We start from the raw sequence: 18505 nt of genomic DNA, 5'->3' as shown, positions 1-18505 counted from the left end.
CCAAAGAATTACAACCATCCAATTGAAGACGTTTCTTCTCATCTCAGTCCCAAGTGATGACCTAATGTGAGAGCATGCCCCTGGGTTCTAGATTCCCCAGCCAGGGACAATAACCTTTCAGTGTCTACCCAGTAAAGCCCCTTCAGAATCATATATATTCAATAGAATCAAACAGACATAGAATGGTGACAATTACAGAAAGAGGCCATTCAGCCCATCATGACTGTACTGACTCTGTACAAGAGCCATTCACGTTTTCGTACTCCGCCACCTTTACTCTGCAGCCCTGTCATTTTTTTTTCTCTTCAGATAATCATCCAATTATCTTTTGAAAGCAACGATTGAGTCTGCCTCCGCCGGACTCTCAGCGAGTTCCAGATCCAAACCACTCACTTTGTAAACATTTCTCTTCAATTGCCTCTCATTGTTTTGACATTCACCTTAAATATCCCCTGCTTCTCAAGCCTTGCACCAATGGAAGTTGTTCCTCTCTATTTATCCTGCCTAGACCCCTCATAATTTTGCACACCTCTATCAAATCTCCTCCCAACCTTCTCTCCTCTAAGTTGAACAGCTTCTTCAATCTATATTCCTAATGAACTTCCTCACCCCTTTGTCACAGAATCATAGAACTTGCAGTGCAGAAGGAGGCCATTCGGCCCATCGAGTCTGCACCGGCTCTTGGAAAGAGCACATCTACTTAAGCACACACCTCCATTCTATCCCCATAACCCAGCAACCCCATCTAAACTAAGGGCAATTTAACACCTCTTAACTGCCTTCTGAAATGGCCTAACCACTTGGTTGAAGGGCAATTAGGGATGGGTAACAAATGCAGGCCTTGCCAGTGAGGGTCACATCTCATGAAACAGAAAAGACCTTTACCACCTAGGACAAAGTTCACAAACACATGGAACACCGCCTTCACCATTAAGTCCCATTCCAAGGCACACCACCATCCTAATTTGAAGTTATATCAATGGTCCTTTCCTGCCATTGGATCAAAATCCTCAAACTCACTACCTAAGAGCATTGTTCATATACCTACACCAGAAGCATGGAAATGCAGCGGTTCAAGACAGTCGTTCACCATTACCATCTCAAGGGTAGTTAGGGATGGGCCTGGCCAGTAACATTACATGGAAGGATTAAAAAGAAAACTGTCAAGTCTCAACTTCACTTTCCTCCTTTTAAGATTCTTCTACCTCTTTGACCAAGCTTTTGGTCATCTGAACCAATCTCTCTTTATATGTTTCAGTGTTATATTTTGTTTTATAATGCTGATCTTCTATGTTTTATTACATAGAAACATAGGAATTAGGAGCAGAAGTATTCAGCCCTTTGGGCCTGCTCCACCATTCAATCAGATCATGGCTGATTTCTTCATGGTCTCAAAGCTACTTCCCCACCTGTTGCCCGTATTTTGCACTTTAGCCCATTTTTAAAATCAGAAATATATAATTTCCCTCTTGAAACCATTTAATGATTCAGACTCAACCGTAGTACAGGGCAGCGAGTTTCACAAATTCATCACCTTCTGCAAGAAGTAGTGCCTCCTCATCTCAGTTCCAAATCTACCGCCTCTCAGCCTATATCCGTGACTCTTGTTACAGATTGCCCCACAAGGGGGAACATGTAGTCTACATTTACTTTATCAATCCCTTTTAGTATTTTACATACCTCGATCAGATCCCCTCTCATCCTTCTAAGTTCTAGCAAGTATAAGCCTAAACTTTAATCTCTCCTCATACGTCAATCCTTTTAGCCCTGGAATCAATCTGGTGAACCTCCTCTGTACTGCCTCCAATGCCACCACATCCTTTCTCAAATAAGGAGCCCAAAACTGGCCACAATATTCCAGACATTGTCGCACCAACACCCTATATAATTGCAACAATATTTTAATACTCCAGTCCTTTTGCAATAAACTATAACATTCCATTTGCCTTATTTCATTTTGCACCGGCATACAGACTTTCTGTGATTCATGAACAAAGACACCCAGATCCCTCTGTCCAGACGCACTTTGAATCTGCTTTCCATTTAGATAATAATTTGCCTGACCAAATGGATAACCTCATACTTATCCACATTCAACTTCATCTCCTAGCTTATCTATATCCGTCTGCAAACTATATCGCCTCTTCGCTGCCTTTCCCACCTATTTTAGTATCATACACAAATTTTGCTATGTTACACTCTGTCCCTGCTTGCAGATGATCAATATAGATTGCAGACAGTTGAGGTTCGAGGACTGAATCCTGAAAAATACTTTTCACTGTACCTCGATACACGTGACAATAAACAAATCCAATCCAATCCAATCCTGCAGCATCCAACTAGTTACAGTTTGCCAGCCAGAAAAGGACATAATTAACCTGACCCTCTGCTTTCTGTCAGTCAGACAATCATCAATCCAATCTAGTATTCGACCCAAATCTCACCTCCGCAATCAATCTTTTATGCAGCACCTTGTCAAATGTCTTCTGGAAGTCTAGATATACCACATCCACAGGTTCTCCATTATCAACTATGCTGGTCACACCCTCAAAAAACTCAAGCAAGTTTGTCAAGCATGACTTAGCCTTCATAAAACCATGATGACAATGGTGGATTGAATGTTGTCTTTCCAAATGTTCAGTCATCTCCTCCTTAATGATTGATTCCAGCAACTTCCCCACCACAGAGGTCAAGCTAACCAGTCTATAGCTTCCTACTTAGCCTCTCTCCCTTTCTGAATAGGAACGTCACATTAGCGTGTTTCCAATCCACCAGGACGTTTCTAGAATCCAGGGAATTTGGAAATAGCATAACCAATGCACCCACTATCTCTGCAGCCACCTTCTTTAATACCCTAGGGGGCAGGCCATCAGGTCCCTTGAGACTTATCTGCCTTTAGTTCCATCAGTTTATTCAATATCTTCTCCCTAGTGATTGACCCAAGTTCTCTGCATTAATTGCAATTCTTTGAAAATGTTTATTCTCCTCTACCGTGAAGACAGAGCAAAATATTGGTTCTCTTGTGTTTATTACCTCCATTATTAACTCACCAGTATCATCCTCTAAAGGGGCACATTTACTTTAGCTATTCTCTTCCTCTTCATATACTTATAGAAGCTCTTGGTATCAAGTGTTTATTTTTGTGCTAGTTTCCTTTTGTAGTTTCTTAGCTTTTTTGATTCTATTTTTAGTGGCTTTTTGCTGACCCTTAAAGATTGCTCCCAATCTTCCAGCTTTTGCAGTATGGTATGCCAGAGCACAGGGCTAAATCGCTGGCTTTGAAAGCAGACCAAGGCAGGCCAATTCCCGTACCAGCCTCCCCGAACAGGTGCTGGAATGTGGTGACTAGGGGCTTTTTACAGTAACTTCATTTAAAGACTACTTGTGACAAGAAGTAATTTTCATTTTATTTCATTTCATGTGCACCTTGACTTCCTTGTTTAGCCATGGTACGTTTTTCTCCCTTTTACAATTCATCTTCCTCTTAGGAATGTACTTCAATTGAGAGGTGTTTAATATCTCCCTGAACATCCGCCAAAGTTCCTCAACTGTCCTACCCTCAATTATTGTGCCCAGTCTACATGGCCCAACTCTTTCCTCAGGCCTGTATAATTATCTCTGCCCAACACTTAAACATCCTCGCTCAATCTCAATTTGAAATTCCAGGATGCTACGATCACTCTTTCCAAGAGGATCCTTAATGACAAGGCTCTTTATCAACCCTTCTTCGTTACATAATACTAAATCTGAAATAGCCTGCTCCCTGGTTGGCTTCATAACATATTGCTCTATGAAACAATCCCTCATGCACTCTATAAATCTCCCTTGAGGCTACCTTTGCCAATTTGATTAATCCAATCAATATGCATGTTAAAATCGCCCATGATTACCTTGTGCCCTTCTCACAAGCCCTCATTATTTCTTGGTTCATACTATGTCCCACTTTGGAAATGTTGCTCAGGGGCATTAGATTAAAGGCACGTTGTAACGATAAAGTCCAAAGAGAAAATGCTGGAAAATCTCAGGTCTGGCAGCATCTTTAATCTCTGATGATGCTGCCAGACCTGCTGAGATTTCCCAGCATTTCCTCTAAGGTTTCAGATTCCAGCATCCACAGTAATTTGCTTTTACCCATTGTAAATATAAGTTATTGTTGTGGAATGTGGATCTCCTAGCAACTAGTCCCTTACTTACATATCTCTGGACCTGGGTGCTTCATCATCCTGCTGCAGTTCACTCCCCTCCTTTCACCCCACCCCCTGCAACCCCCACCCCACCCTTTCCTCCACATTTGGTCTCTGGATGGGGAAAAAAACCACAGAACACCACAACATAGAACAGTACAGCACAGAACAGGCCCTTCGGCCCTCAATGGTGTGCCCAGCATTGTCCGAAACCAAGATCAAGCTATCCCACTCCCTGTCATTCTGGTGTGCTCCATGTGCCTATCAAAGAAAGTCGTTCACCATTACCATCTCAAGGGTAGATAGAGATGGGCCTGGCCAGTAACATCACATGGAAGGAACCTTTTGCACAACTTAAATATTGCAACAGTCTCTCTCTCTCCAAAAGGACCCATTTAGGTAGCTTCGCATCAGTTCACTAAGCAAAGACCACTTTCAATGTGAATTAAACACTCATCACAATTAGTAAATAACCAAACATTGAATCCTTTATTTAAGAAGTTTTAAAAGTTATCATATGTATTTAAATGCAAAGGAAATCTACAGAGGTTGTACAAAAGTTTAAATTGATTTGAACTGCTGGCAATAAGAGTAGTTAATCAGTGCAGTTCATTCACTCAATTATACCAAAAAATACCAGGAGTAAATTTGAAATCCAAGCAGTTTTTTTATATTACATTATTAATCACAATTACCACCAATTACATTAATTACATACATGAAATACTTAATTCTTTACAAATGTTTCACACTTGTAGAAAAAATGGACATTTTAAATCATTGACAAATTATGTACACTGCAGAATTGATTTATTTAGCAAATGCAAAGTCCCTAAGCCAAGTCGTTCCTTCCAGTAGTGCTGTGTTGAGTGCGGATAGGCTTCTGCTGAGTCTGTGGATTGGACATTCTTCAATGATATGGTGCATGGTTTTCTCTCTCCCACAGCCACGGGGCTGGCACTAATGCCCCAGCTGTAGAGGTTGGCCAAGCAGGGGCTGTGGCTGATCCGGAACCTGTTACGGGTGGACCACTCTTTCCTTGGAAGGTTAAAACCAGGCAGCTGTTGGGTTAAGTGTAGACCAGGTACTTGTTTATCATGTCAGTGGATATATGGAGGAATGATGTTTGCCAGGACAGGGAGCCAAGGAAGTGGTGTTGAGCATTGTGTTTCAGTAATGGTAGGCATGGTAGCATTCAGCTGGGTGTTAGGTGTGTGTGTGGTGTGTGGGGCCTGGAGGTGTGCGTGACAATCATGACCAAATAAGGACGCAGTGTTCTGCTACTGGGTATGAGAATCAGAGTGCTGACGTTTGGAGGGTGGCGATAGCAGCACCCCATGTTGAGTTGGCTAATTTGGCAATCAAGCTGTTTCTGGCCTTGACCTTGCCTGCAACTGTTTATAGATGTTCCAGAAGGTTAGCGTCCAATATACGAAATTTAAAACTCTGCAGAATTAAAATCGGCCACAATCTATAGGGGACGAATCCATGTTGGGAAGGGACTTGAAAATTACCTCTAACAAAGTGGCAATTTTGGTAATTTTTGATGGCCTTAATGCAATGCATAGTTGAACTGGTTTGCAAATTTTTCATGCTTCCTTTTGTCGACACGAGCCATTGCCTCAGAGACTCTCTTCACTGAAGCTCTGTAAAGAAAAAAAAGACAGGCGTAATGTTTGAACCAATACAGTGTGCTGGTAGCACGTTACTTATTTTGCTCAGCACACCCATCAGAGGATGCTACAACTTTAACTCACTCTTGCAGCTGCAAAGAAGGCACCATCAAAACTAACAGTTGCACTCGAACAAATTAAATAGATACTGCAGTGTTCCTATGTGTGGGCTATATTTCATTAAAAGAAACTGCAGGATGCTAGATTTGATGTCAGAGTCATTATGCTGCAGGGAGCGGTCATTTGGCCCAGCAATCCTGTCGGCCCCATTCTCCCTACTCTACCCCCCTAGCCCTGTGAGTTTATTTCCCTCAAGTGCCCATCCAATTTCCTTTTGAAATCATTGAGTGCCAACCTTTCCACGACCCTCTCAAGACAGTGAGTCGCAGGTTGCATCACCTTTGTATCTCTCAACCAAATCCTTAAATTTGTCCCCCCTTGTCCATATACCATATGCTAATGAGAACAGCTTACCTTTGGCTACTTTATCTAAACCGGCCACATTCTCTATCAAAACATCCCCTCAATTCACTTTGCTGCATGAAGAACAACCCCAGCTTCTCCAACCTTACCTTGGAGTTAAATTCCCCAAACCCTGGAACTATTTTGGTTAATCTACTCTGCACCCCCTCAAGGACCCTCACATCCTTTCTAACGCACGGTGAACAGAACGAGGTGCAATACTCCAGCTAGGGCTTAACCAGAGCTTAATAAATGTTTAGCATAACTTACAGCTTTTACCCTGAACCCTTCTATACATGAAACCCAAGAGGCTTTGCTAACCAATATTTAAATATGTACTATCAAAGATCTCAGCACACGAAGTGTCAGGTCCCTCTGACCCTGCACACGCTTCCGTTTGTCACAAAATAAAAAAGAGCCCAGTCATGGAGAGCTCCTAATCTTAAATAAAAACAGAAAATGCTGGAAATACTCAGTAGGTCTGGCAGCAACTGTGCAGAGAGAAACAAAAACTCCTAATCTTGTTCAGGCCTTGAGGAATAAGTAATGAACAGCGGCAATATCTATCAATGAACTGAGCAAAAAACTGAAGGAGAGTCATGGCGCCCAATTTTAAAAGCTCCATCCCAGTGGGATATTTCAAAAAGGCACCAGGTGAGGAACAGAGCAGCAGGAGCAGGCAACTTGGCCCTTCGAGCCTGCGACACCATTCCGTAAGATCATGACTGATCTGGTTGTAGTCTAAGTTTCACTTTCCTGTCTGCAAGTTTGTCAAACTCTGCCTTGAATTTCTTTTAAAAATTCATTCAAGGGATGTGGGCTTTGCTGTCTAGGCCACATTTATTGCATGTCCCTAAATGCCCTTGAGGTACTGGTGAAAAACAATTCCACACACCAATGACCCTTTCGGAGAAAATGTTTCTCTTCATCTCTGGCTTAAATGGAAGGCATTTTATTTTTAAGCTATGTCTCCTGGTTTTAATCTCCCCCACAAGAGGAAACATCTGCCTGGTCTCCACACTAACAAATCCCCTCAAAATCCTACATGTTTCAATAAGACAACCTCTCATTCTTCTAAAGTCCAATGGTCGGCCTAACCTGTTAACCGTTTTTCATAAGACAACCTCTTCATCTCAGGAATGAGTGCTTCTCTGAACTTCTAAAGCGATTGTATCTTTTTAAAAAAGAGACCAAATCTGCACTAAAGGATGTGGTCTCACCAAGGCCCTGTACAAGCTGTAGTAAAACTTCCCTACTTTATATTTCAGCCCATCAACATGCCATTTGCCTTCGTAATCACCTGTCGCATCTGCATACTAACTTTATATGATTCATAGGCGACACAGTGGTTAGCACTGTTGCATCACAGCGCCAGGGACGCGGATTCAATTCCGGCCTTGGGTGGCTGTCTGTGCGGAGTCTGCACGTTCTCCCCGTATCTGTGAGGGTATCCTCCTGGTGCTCCGGTTTCCTCTCACAGTCCAAAGGTGTGCAGGTTAGGTGGATTGGCCAGGCTAAGTGTCCAACGGTTAGGTGGGGTTACAGAAATAGGGCAGGGGAGTGGGCCGAGATCGGGTGCTCTTTCAGAGGGTCAATGTAGACTCGATGTGCCGAATGGCCTCCTTCTGCACTGTCAGGATTCTATAATTCTATGTACCAGGACACCTAGGTTGGCAGGATGTAAAATGTGCTGGGGCCAAAACGTTTTACTATTTATATAAGTGATATGGATGAAGGGACCAAGGCATAGTTGCTAAATTTGCTCATAACACAAAGATAGGTAGGAAAGTAAGTTGTGAAGAGGACAAAATGAGGCTACAAAAGGGTATAAATAGGTCAAGCGAGTGGGAAAAAAAATCTGGTAAATGGAGTTTAATGTGAGCAAACATAAAACTGTCCATTTTGGCAGGAGGAATGAAAAAGCCAATAATCTAAATTGTGAGAGATTGTAAATCTCTGAGGTGTAGAGACATCTGGATGTCCTTGTGCACAAATCACAAAAGGTGATACAGATACAGCAACTAATTAGAATGTTATTGTTTATTATGTGGGGAATAGAAAGTAGGGAGGTTATGTTTCAGCTGTACAGGACGCTGATAAGACCACATCTGGAGTACTGTATACAGCATTATCCTTGAAATAATAATCTTTATTGTCACAAGTAGGCTTACATTAACACTGCAAAGATTGGTATCATGACTGGTACAGGCCCGGAGGGCCTGTTCCTGTGCTGTATTGTTCTTTCTTGAAGTTACTGTGAAAATCCTCTCATCGCCACACTGTTCTGGTACACGGAGGGAGAATTTAGAATGTCCAATTCACCTAACAGCACGTCTTTCGGGACTTGTGTGAAGAAACTGGAGCACCTGGAGGAAACCCACGCAGACACGGAGAGAACGTGCAGACTCCGCACAGACAGTGGCCCAGCCAGGAATAGAACCTGGGAATCTGGTGCTGTGAAGCAACAGTGGTAACCACTGTGCTACCGTGCCACCCCTATTTCAGGAACGATGTAAATGCTTTGGAAACAGTTTAGAGAATATTTACTAGACTAATACCAGGGTTTTCTTAAGAAGCAAGGCTGGACAGGCCAGGTTTGTATCGGCTCAGGTTTAGAAGAGTAAGAAGTGACTTAATTGAAACCTCCAAGGTCCTGATGGGTCTTGACAGGGTGGATGTGGAGAGGATGTTTCCTCTTGTGGGAGAATCTAGAACTAGGGGTTACTGTTTAAAAATAAAGAAGAGATCAGAAGAATTGTTTTCTCTCAGAGGGGCGCGAGTTTCTGGAACTCTCTTCCTCGAACGTCAGTAGAAGCAGTCTTTGAACATTTTTAAGACTGAGCTAGATTGATTCTTGATGAACAAGGGAGTGAAAGGTTTTCGAGGTTAGGCAGGTTACAATCAGATCAGCTGTGGTCTTATTGGATGGCAGAGCAGGCTTGAGGGGCCAATTGGCCTGTTCCTGCTGCTAATTTGTATGTTTGTAGATCCCTCCATACCGAGGTCTGCAATTTTTCTTCATTTACATAGTATACTGCTTTACTATTCTTACTGCCAAAGTGGACAAGTTCATATGTTATACTCTGCCAAATTTTTGCCCACTCCTTTAACCTTTCTCCCTTTTCAAATTCTCTACCTCCTCTTACTACTCCCCTACCTATCTTGGCCTCATCAGTAAATTTCTTATGTTCAGTCCCTTCATCAAGTCACTGGTATAGATTGTAAGTAGTTGAGGACCTAGCACTGATCCCTGTGGCACTCCACAAGTTACATGAAGTGCCACATAATAGGTTAATTGGCAAGAAGAGGGATAATGGAGTTGAGGTAATATATAAGCATGAATGGATGATTAGTTAAAAGACAGGGAGCCAAGTGTCGCAATAAATAGGGCATTTTCAAGTTGACAGGCTGTGATTATTCAATTGCCATAAGAATCAGTGCTGGAGCCTCAGCCATTTACAATCTATATTAACGACTGAGAGAAATGCATCTTGGGTTACGGACGATACAAAGCTGCGTGGGAATGTAACATGTGAGGAGGACACAAAGAGAAAGGGACATAGATATTTACATGAGTGGGAAGGGCCAGAATTCTCTGTATAAAGTTCAGGCCGCAACCAACCTGGAAGTGTGCAGAATTGCACGAGAAGATGTCAGGAGTGTGTTTTAATGTCATCTCGCCCTCGCGCAATATTTTGGTGGGTGGGCGTGTGCAAGAGTCGAAGCATGTCCACCGACAATCAAGAAGCTAACTTAAATTAATTAAACACTAGAATTTAAGTTGCCTGTCTGCGCTTGAAATGAAATGAAATGAAAATGGCTTAGTCACAAGTCGGCTTCAAATGAAGTTACTGTGAAAAGCCCCCAGTCGCCACATTCCGGCGCCTGTTCGGGGAGGCTGGTACGGGAATTGAACCGTGCTGCTGGCCTACCTTGGTCTGCTTTCAAAGCCAGTGATTTAGCCCTGTGCTAAACCAGCCCTGTGATTGGCGGACAGGCCGATTGGCCAGGTGGCCTTTCGTTTTCAGCTGCAACCTTGATCCAGGGCTGAATGAAAGGTCCCGATATCAAAGACATTGAAAGGCTTAAATAAATGTGACAAATGTGTCTGGGAACTGAGGTCTGTGCATGATTGCGCTGCCTAGACACTCGTGGCATAGTTTTAACATTAATCTTTTAAAATGGGTCAGCAGCTCCGCAAGACATCTCAGCAGCAGCTGTTACCCACCCCGAAGAAGCACCAGCCTGCACCCTCCCTATTACCAAGTGCCCGCCATCTTCTTCCCTCCCCACCAGCGCTCAGCCATTCACAGAATGCCTGGCCATCCAGGCCGACTGTGGCCCAAAGCATGTTTCACGTCCGCTTCTGGGCCCACCAAGAAGGGGAAGCAGTGGCGTAGTGGTATTGTCACTGGACTAATAATCCAGAGACCCAGGGTAATGCTCTGGGGACCAGGGTTTGATGCAGATGGTGAAATTTTAATTCCATAAAAATCTGGAATTAAAAGTCTAATGATGACCATGAAACCATTGCCGATTGTTGTAAAAACCCATCTGGTTCACTAATGTCCTTTGGAAAAGGAAATCTGACATCCTTACCTGGTCTGGCCTACATGTGACTCGAAGCCCCAATGTGGTTGACTCTTAAATGTCCTCAGGGATGGACAATAAATGCTGCCCCAGGCAGTGACCCCACATCCCATGAACAAATAACGAAACAGATTTGTATATCCAAAGAGGAGAATATACAAGCCAAAGTGTCAGATGGAGAAAATGTAGAGAACTGAAGAGCAGTCATACGGACTTAAGAACATAAGAACGAGGAGCAGGAGTAGGCCATCTGGCCCCTCGGGCCTGCTCCGCCATTCAATGAGATCATGGCTGATCTTTTGTGGACTCAGCTCCACTTTCCCGCCCGAACACCATAACCCTTAATCCCTTTTTTCTTTAAAAAACTATCTATTTTTACCTTAAAAACATTTAATGAAGGAGCCTCAACTGCTTCACTGGGCAAGGAATTCCATAGATTCACAACCCTTTGGGTGAAGAAGTTCCTCCTAAACTCAGTCCTAAATCTACTTCCCCTTATTTTGAGGCTATGCCCCCTAGTTCTGCTTTCACCCACCAGTGGAAACAACCTGCCCGCATCTATCCTATCTATTCCCTTCATAATTTTAAATGTTTCTATAAGATCCCCCCTCATCCTTCTAAATTCCAACGAGTACAGTCCCAGTCTACTCAACCTCTCCTCGTAATCCAACCCCTTCAGCTCTGGGATTAACCTCGTGAATCTCCTCTGCACACCCTCCAGTGCCAGTACGTCCTTTCGCAAGTAAGGAGACCAAAACTGAATACCATACTCCAGGTGTGGCCTCACCAACACCCTATACAATTGCAGCATAACCTCCCTAGTCTTAAACTCCATCCCTCTAGCAACGAAGGACAAAATTCCATTTGCCTTCTTAATCACCTGTTGCACCTGTAAACCAACTTTCTGTGACTCATGCACTAGCACACCAGATGCTGCCAGACCTGCTGAGTTTTTCCAGCTATTTTCGGTTTCCAGCAGCTGCAGTAGTTTGCTTTTATTAAGGCAGGATATACTTGCCTTGGAGGTGGTACAGCAAAGGTTCTATAGATTTCTGAGATGAGAGGGTTGTCCCAAGATGAGAAGCTGAGTAAATTAGGCCCATACTCTCTGGAGTTTAGACAAATGTGAGATGATCTCATTGAAAGATATAAAACTCTGATGGGGCTTGACAGAGTAGACAGAAAGGTTGCTGGGGAGTCTAGGACACAGGGCACAGTTTCAGGATAAGGGTGCAATCATGGGGGACTCAGATGAGGAGAAACCTCTTCACTCAAAAAACAGTGAATCTTTGGATTTCGCTATCCTGGAGTATTGTGGATGCTCCATCTGGGAATACATTTAAGGTTGAAATAGATTTTTGGTTATTCGGGGAATCAAAGGGGGGGTATCAGGAAATTGGAATTGAGCCAGAAGATCAGCCATGACAGTATTGACTGGCAAAGCAGGTTCAAGGTGTACTCTACTCCTGATCCTATTTCTTTTGTTCTTATGCATAATTTGCACACCTCTTAGAGACCAAATGGTACTGAAATTTGATATGCCATTGATTCAAAGGAGGTAACAAAATAATTTAAAAACACACATTTTGGTGGGAGTCCTACTGATAAATTGTGGAACTGGAAACAAGTGCAGGCTAAAAATAAGGAGGATAAAGTTCAACCTCAGCCAGGACACAAAGTTTGTGACAGAGACCGCTCACCATTGCACATCTGCCCATTGTTTCTCACATGGATGATCAAACAGAGTGTAATGGATGGCCAATCGGCTATGGAAAATAAATTTGACTGGGCAGATTCACTACTGCAGATTCTGCGGCCACGCCAAAGTAGAATTTACCCTAAAAAAGATTGATGTCGACAGTCCTAAAGCCAAAAGGATTAAAGCAAGGCAATGTGCTTAGATAGTTTACCAATCACTCCAAAAAACACACTTTATTGTCTCTATGATCTGCAGTGTCACATTTCCTACACATCCTGCTAAATGGTTGCGAGACCCAAGGATCGCCACAGAGAACCGTTATCTGCTCACCAGCTGCAGAATATATCAGATGCCCGCACAAGAATTCTCTATCTAAAGCACTAACTTGAGACACAGGTGTTGGACCAACAAGTAGTTTTATTTATGTAAGGTCAATGAATGAACAATAATCACAAAAACATTCCTCTATGTTCCTCCAAATCTTCGCAGCATATCTTTTGGAAATCCACTGATTTAGCTATGAGAGAAGGCAGCAAAATAATTTATATCAGCGCACAAGAATCCAATCACAATATTGCCAGATAAAGATGGATAATAGGGATGACAATTTGGTCTATCTAACCATTGACAAAATAATTCAGTAAAAAAAAAATGATTAATGGTCCATTTGGAGGGAAATGCAGCAGTGGTAATATCACAGGACCAGCAATCCAGAGGCCCAGGCTAATGTTCAAGAGATATAGGCCAGAATTCTCTGGCCGCTCGCTGGCAGCAGAATTCTTTCATCCCACCTGCAGGGAACTCCTGCCCACAGCGCACCCCCCACTCGCAGTGCACCCCCACCTGTGGATTTTCTGGCGGCGTGGGGTGATTTCAATGGGAATTCTCATTGACAGCAGTGAGAGCAGAGAATCTCGCTGCCTGTGAACTGTGCGCCGTCTCCCGCCGCCGGGAAACACACAGCTGAGAGGCTGGTGAATCTGCCCATAGTTCAAATCCTAACAGTGTAACCGGTGGAATTTGAATTTAATTAATAATCTGGGATATAAAGCTATTCTAAATAATGGTGACCATGAAACTATCTTCAATTGTTGTGAAAACCCATCTGGTTCATGAGTGTCCTTTGGGGGAGGACGTTTACCATCCTTATCTGGTCTGGCCTACATGCGACTCCAGGCCCACAGCAATGTGGTTGACTCTTAACTGCCCTCTGAAATGTCCTAGCAAGCCACTCACTTCAAGGTCAATTAGGGATGGGCAACTAATGCTGGCCTTGCCAGCAACGTTCACATCCCATGGAAGAATAAGGGGAAAAAAAATAACACGGGGTACCTTGACTTGAGCAAGCTGTCACTTGATTGGGAGATAAAGAACAGCAGAATAGACAAAGGCAACATACTGATGTTGGAAATCTAAAATATAAACAAATAATGCTGGAAAGACCTGGCTGGTCAAGTAGCATCTATAGAAAGAGCACAAATATCAAGCAACTTGACTAGGCCTTTGAAGGACGCAGGTCAGGTACCGTACAATCGGATGATTGATTTCAGGTTATAAGTCAACCATAACAAATGGTTATACTGTAATCGATCCAGATAATCATTTTAATTTGTGCTCAATCCCCTTGCAATGCAACACAGCAACATATTTGTCTTTTCTACTATTCCTTTCCTCATAAGATCTACCCTCCAATCCAGGCAGCATCCTGGTAAATCTCCTTTGCACCCTTTCCAATGCTTCCACATCCTTCCTATAATGAGGTCACCAGAACTGCACACAATACTCCAAATGTGGTCTCACCAGGGTCCTGTACAGTTGCAGCATTAGCTCACAGCTGTTAAACTCAATCCCCCTGTTAATAAATGCTAACACACTATATGCCTTCTTCACGGCTCTATCCACTTGAGTGGCAACCTTCAGAGATCTGTGGACATGAACCCCAAGATCTCTCTGTTCCTCCACATTCCCCAGAACCCTGCCGTTGACCCTGTAATCCGTATTCACATGTTTCCTACCAAAATGAATCACCTCGCACTTATCAGGGTTAAACTCCATCTGCCATTTTCCGGCCCAGCTCTGTATCCTATCAATGTCTCTTTGCAGCCATGGAGCACACCAGAATGACAGGGAGTGGGATAGCTTGATCTTGGTTTTGGACAATGCTCGGCACAACATCGAGGGCCGAAGGGCCTGTTCTGTGCTGTACTGTTCTATGTTCTATATATGGACAGATGGTTTTCTCGTTTCACCCAAAACCAGCATGTTGTATAAACTAATTCTCTCTTTTGGCTCTTACATTATGCTAGCTGTATATTTACCATATTAAATGCTATTAATGCACAAAATGATTTTACAGTTATGGGATATAATTCTAGGGCGCAATTCAACGGAACAATATTGAAGTGTCATTTTGGAAATGTTTGGCAGGTGTCAGGTGAGTACCTTTAAGAAATGGGTGTTTATCAGTGATGTCAGAGTGTGGGTGGAGCTGGGCTGTCTGTCAGCTTTTTACTTTTGTTCTAGCCTGTTTGCTGCAGGGTGTGTTTTAGTTTTGTTTTCAGTGTTGGAGCTGAAGCCAGACAGAGCAGGTGTACAGTTGATCTCTCTGCCATAAAAGACTATCTCTTGATCATTTGGTGAATTCAGAATTACAAATGTTCTCAGTAGTGAATGTAAACCTAATGTGCTTCTGTTAACAGGTGTTTCTTTTATCTTCTGGATGTTGTTTGGGAAGTTATTAAAGATTACTTAGTGTTGTATTCTTTGTGGGTTGTATTTGAATTGATAGTTGCTAAGATTTTCACTGTATGTTTTAAAAGGTTAACTTGAGATCATAGAATAAACATTGTTTTGCTTTAAAAAATACTTTTCCATTTCTGCTGTACCACACCTGTAGAGTGGGCGTGTGCTCCCCATGCCACAATCTATTAAAAGTTGTGGGTCAGGTGAATTCCATGATACACTTTGGGGTTCTCTAAACCCTGGCCCATAACACAGGGTGTTCCTTAACGGCTGCATTGGCCAAATCGCGGCCCGTATTCATTTAGTGCCGAAATTGAGCCTCCACGTTGAGTCTTGCCTTTATTGGCTGTCTCACCATCTGATTCGTCAGACTCATGTCTCAGCGTCTCGCCACTGACAAGGGGGAGCTGCTTTTAAACGCTGCCTCACCACTTACTCCCAGTCAACACACAAACATGGCAGCACGCAGACCTGCTCCTCGCTTTTGCTATGCTGACCTGGCCAGGCTTCTTGACACCGTGGATGAGAGACGGGCCACCCTGTTTCTTCGATGGGGTTGGAGGACCAGCAGCAGGGTCAGCAATGCCGCCTGGGAGGCAGTGGCTGGCAGTGTGGGCAACATGACCTGCCGTCCAGTGTTGGAAGAAGACCAATGACCTCCACCGAGCTGCAAGGGTAAGTTACCACCTCTCTCCTGTAATCAATTCCGTCTGCTACTCCCCAAATTCCCAAACCCCCCCCCCCCCCCCCCCCCCCCCCACAGATCACTGGTTGACACCTTGCACCCTTCCCACATCAATGTTTGTGCTTGTTCCTCAGAACACCGTGGCACACAACCCCTTCATGTCCAGGTATGGTGCCCACACATGCCACCCCTATAGACCCCCCTCATCCATCAAGTGTGCAGCTCTTAATGCCCTCTCTTTTTCCCCGCAAGAGAAGATAGCCCATAATAAACAGGAAAGGGCCAAGGTGAGGGGGGCGAAGTCCCAGAGATCTGACACCTCACCCCTGTGAGGAACGAGCCCTGGAGATTGTGAGGTTGAGCAAGGGAGAGCAGTCACAGAGTGCGAGGTTGGCCTGCGCCACAGAAATGAAGATCCACTGCCCCTTCACCCAGGTGAATAGTTTGTGTCAGACAAAATGATCCTTCCCTCTCACTGACATGCCCATTGTCTCGCAGAATTGCTATCTGATGAGCTCAGGCCATCCGCACAATCTGGTGAGCACCACACAGTTGCAGATGCACATCAGGTGGAGGCAGGAACATCTAAGGGAGTCAGCAGTCAGAGGTCTGCTGGATCGCAGGACTCAGCTGGGCCCCAGCCAGATGCCGAGCCTCTGGACACGGTTCTCCCAGATCTGATGAAGATGATAGGACACAGCCGCAACATTCAGGAGGGGATGTTAGGTACATTCCAGCAAATGTATAACCAATTGGAGGAGTCCCAAAGGCTTCGGTCACAGGAGATGTCGCCGTCCATCCGTGGCAGTGAGGTCAACATTGCTAGGGTGATGACTGCAGTGGAAAGCCTGGAGCACAACATCCACGTCTTGAGTGGTGGTGGTACAAGGAGTGGCTCAGTCAGCGACGACCATGTCTGAAGACCGCAACATCATGTCCCAGTTGCTGAGGAACGAGTCCCAGATGTAGGTAGACATTGCTAAGGCTCTCCAGAGCATGACCCAGTCGCTGAGGCACATGTCCCAGACACAGATGAACATTGCCAAGGCATTCCAGAATATGGCTCAGTCACAGAGGAACATCAGTGAGGGCATCAACACCATGGTCCAGACAATGGGGAAACACTAGTGCTGGGCAAAGCCAGAAGACTCAGAGGCATTTGGAGCTCATTCCAGCTGCCCCTCCATCCCATGGAGACCCCCAAGGCGCTACGGCCACCGTCAGGGAGGAGAAAGCTCTGGAGACCAACCTGGGGTCTTCCACCGAGGAGACGGTGTTGGTCTCCAGTTCTCCCGAATCCCCCCCTCATGACACTGGCGCATCTCAAGGACAGAGGGCAGAACAGTGTAGCATAGTGGCACCAGTGACACCATTAAGCTGGCTGGAGCACCCTGGCTCCAGGCCCCCAGAGGATGTCCACCAAGGGCATCAAAGATCACAGGCAGGGAAAGCAGCAAGCTCTCCATCTCTGCTGTGCATCCTGGGGACACACCTAGACATAGCAGTTGACCATGAAAGTCAAGAAGATTGAGGAGCATTGAGTGGACACTGGGGGGTGGGGGGGTTGTGAAACTTCTGTCACGTTAATTTTCGAAGCAGGCCTACCTGCACCCCCAATCTCGTTGCCCTCCGGAACCCCTACCTCTCCAGACACAGTGATTGGTCCAAGGTCAAATGCCCCTGATGCAGACCCCGTTCATAGTATGGGTGTGAGCATGCTGCAAGCAGAAAGACTGGGGAGGGGGGCAAAGAGAGGGGATTTGAGGGAGGGGTTGAGCTGATGGACATATCCTCATCCTATGTGAATCTGGTGGGGATGAGGGGCTCGCTGGTCCTCCGGGCATGCCGGACCCTTGCCACCGTCTGGCCTTCATCCTCTGGCTCCTCTTGCAGCTCCTCCCCAGGCTAATCCTCCAGCTCATCTGGTCCACCTCCTATTCTTAAGAATCTGCATTGAATTGGATTTGTTTATTGTCACGTGTACCGAGGTACAGTGAAAATTCTTTTCTGCGAGCAGCTCAAACAGATCATTTAGAAAATGAAAGAAAAGAAAAACATAATAGGGCAACACGAGGTATGCATGTTCCTCCTCTTCCAGCATGTCGCCCACTGCTGTGCCAGGTTATGGAGGGCACAGCAGACTAACACAAAGTTGGAGACCCTCCGGCGGTGTACTGCAGAGCGGTCAAGTCATGTGAACCGCATTCTGAGCAGTCCGATGCAATGACAGCATGGGTGGTAACATGGGCCTTTTGTATTGGGTCTCCGCCTTGGTTTGTGGCCTCTGCACCAACATCATCAACCAGGACCTCAGCATGTACCCCTTGCTCCCAAGAGCCAACCCATCATCCTGGAGTGGTCCTCGAAGATGCCAGGGATCTCGGAGTGCCCAGGATGTAGCTATTATGCACGCTCCCTGGGTAGTGTGCACACAGTGCATGATACGGAGGTGGTGGTCGCACATAATCTG

At 44.8% G+C, this 18505-nt stretch overlaps 1 protein-coding gene across 4 annotated transcripts in view; it reads right to left on the bottom strand.

Moving 5' to 3' along the window:
- Positions 1–4650: 4650 nt before the first annotated feature.
- The window catches only part of uvssa (UV-stimulated scaffold protein A), a 112063-nt gene continuing 98208 nt past the window's right edge, over positions 4651–18505 (bottom strand). For 3 of the 4 annotated variants that reach the window (XM_038793338.1, XM_038793336.1, XM_038793337.1), the window contains one exon: positions 5737–5830. In XM_038793338.1, coding sequence (XP_038649266.1) covers positions 5737–5830 — 94 coding nt within the window. Of the gene's footprint in view, positions 5831–18505 lie in introns of all 4 variants that reach the window. The other variant, XM_038793335.1, reaches the window with a different exon arrangement.

The sequence above is a fragment of the Scyliorhinus canicula genome, chromosome 3 (assembly GCF_902713615.1).
Source record: "Scyliorhinus canicula chromosome 3, sScyCan1.1, whole genome shotgun sequence".
Lineage (NCBI taxonomy): Eukaryota > Metazoa > Chordata > Chondrichthyes > Carcharhiniformes > Scyliorhinidae > Scyliorhinus > Scyliorhinus canicula.
The sequence above is the reverse complement of the archived record's forward strand: the minus strand, read 5'-3'. Positions and strand labels throughout refer to the sequence as shown.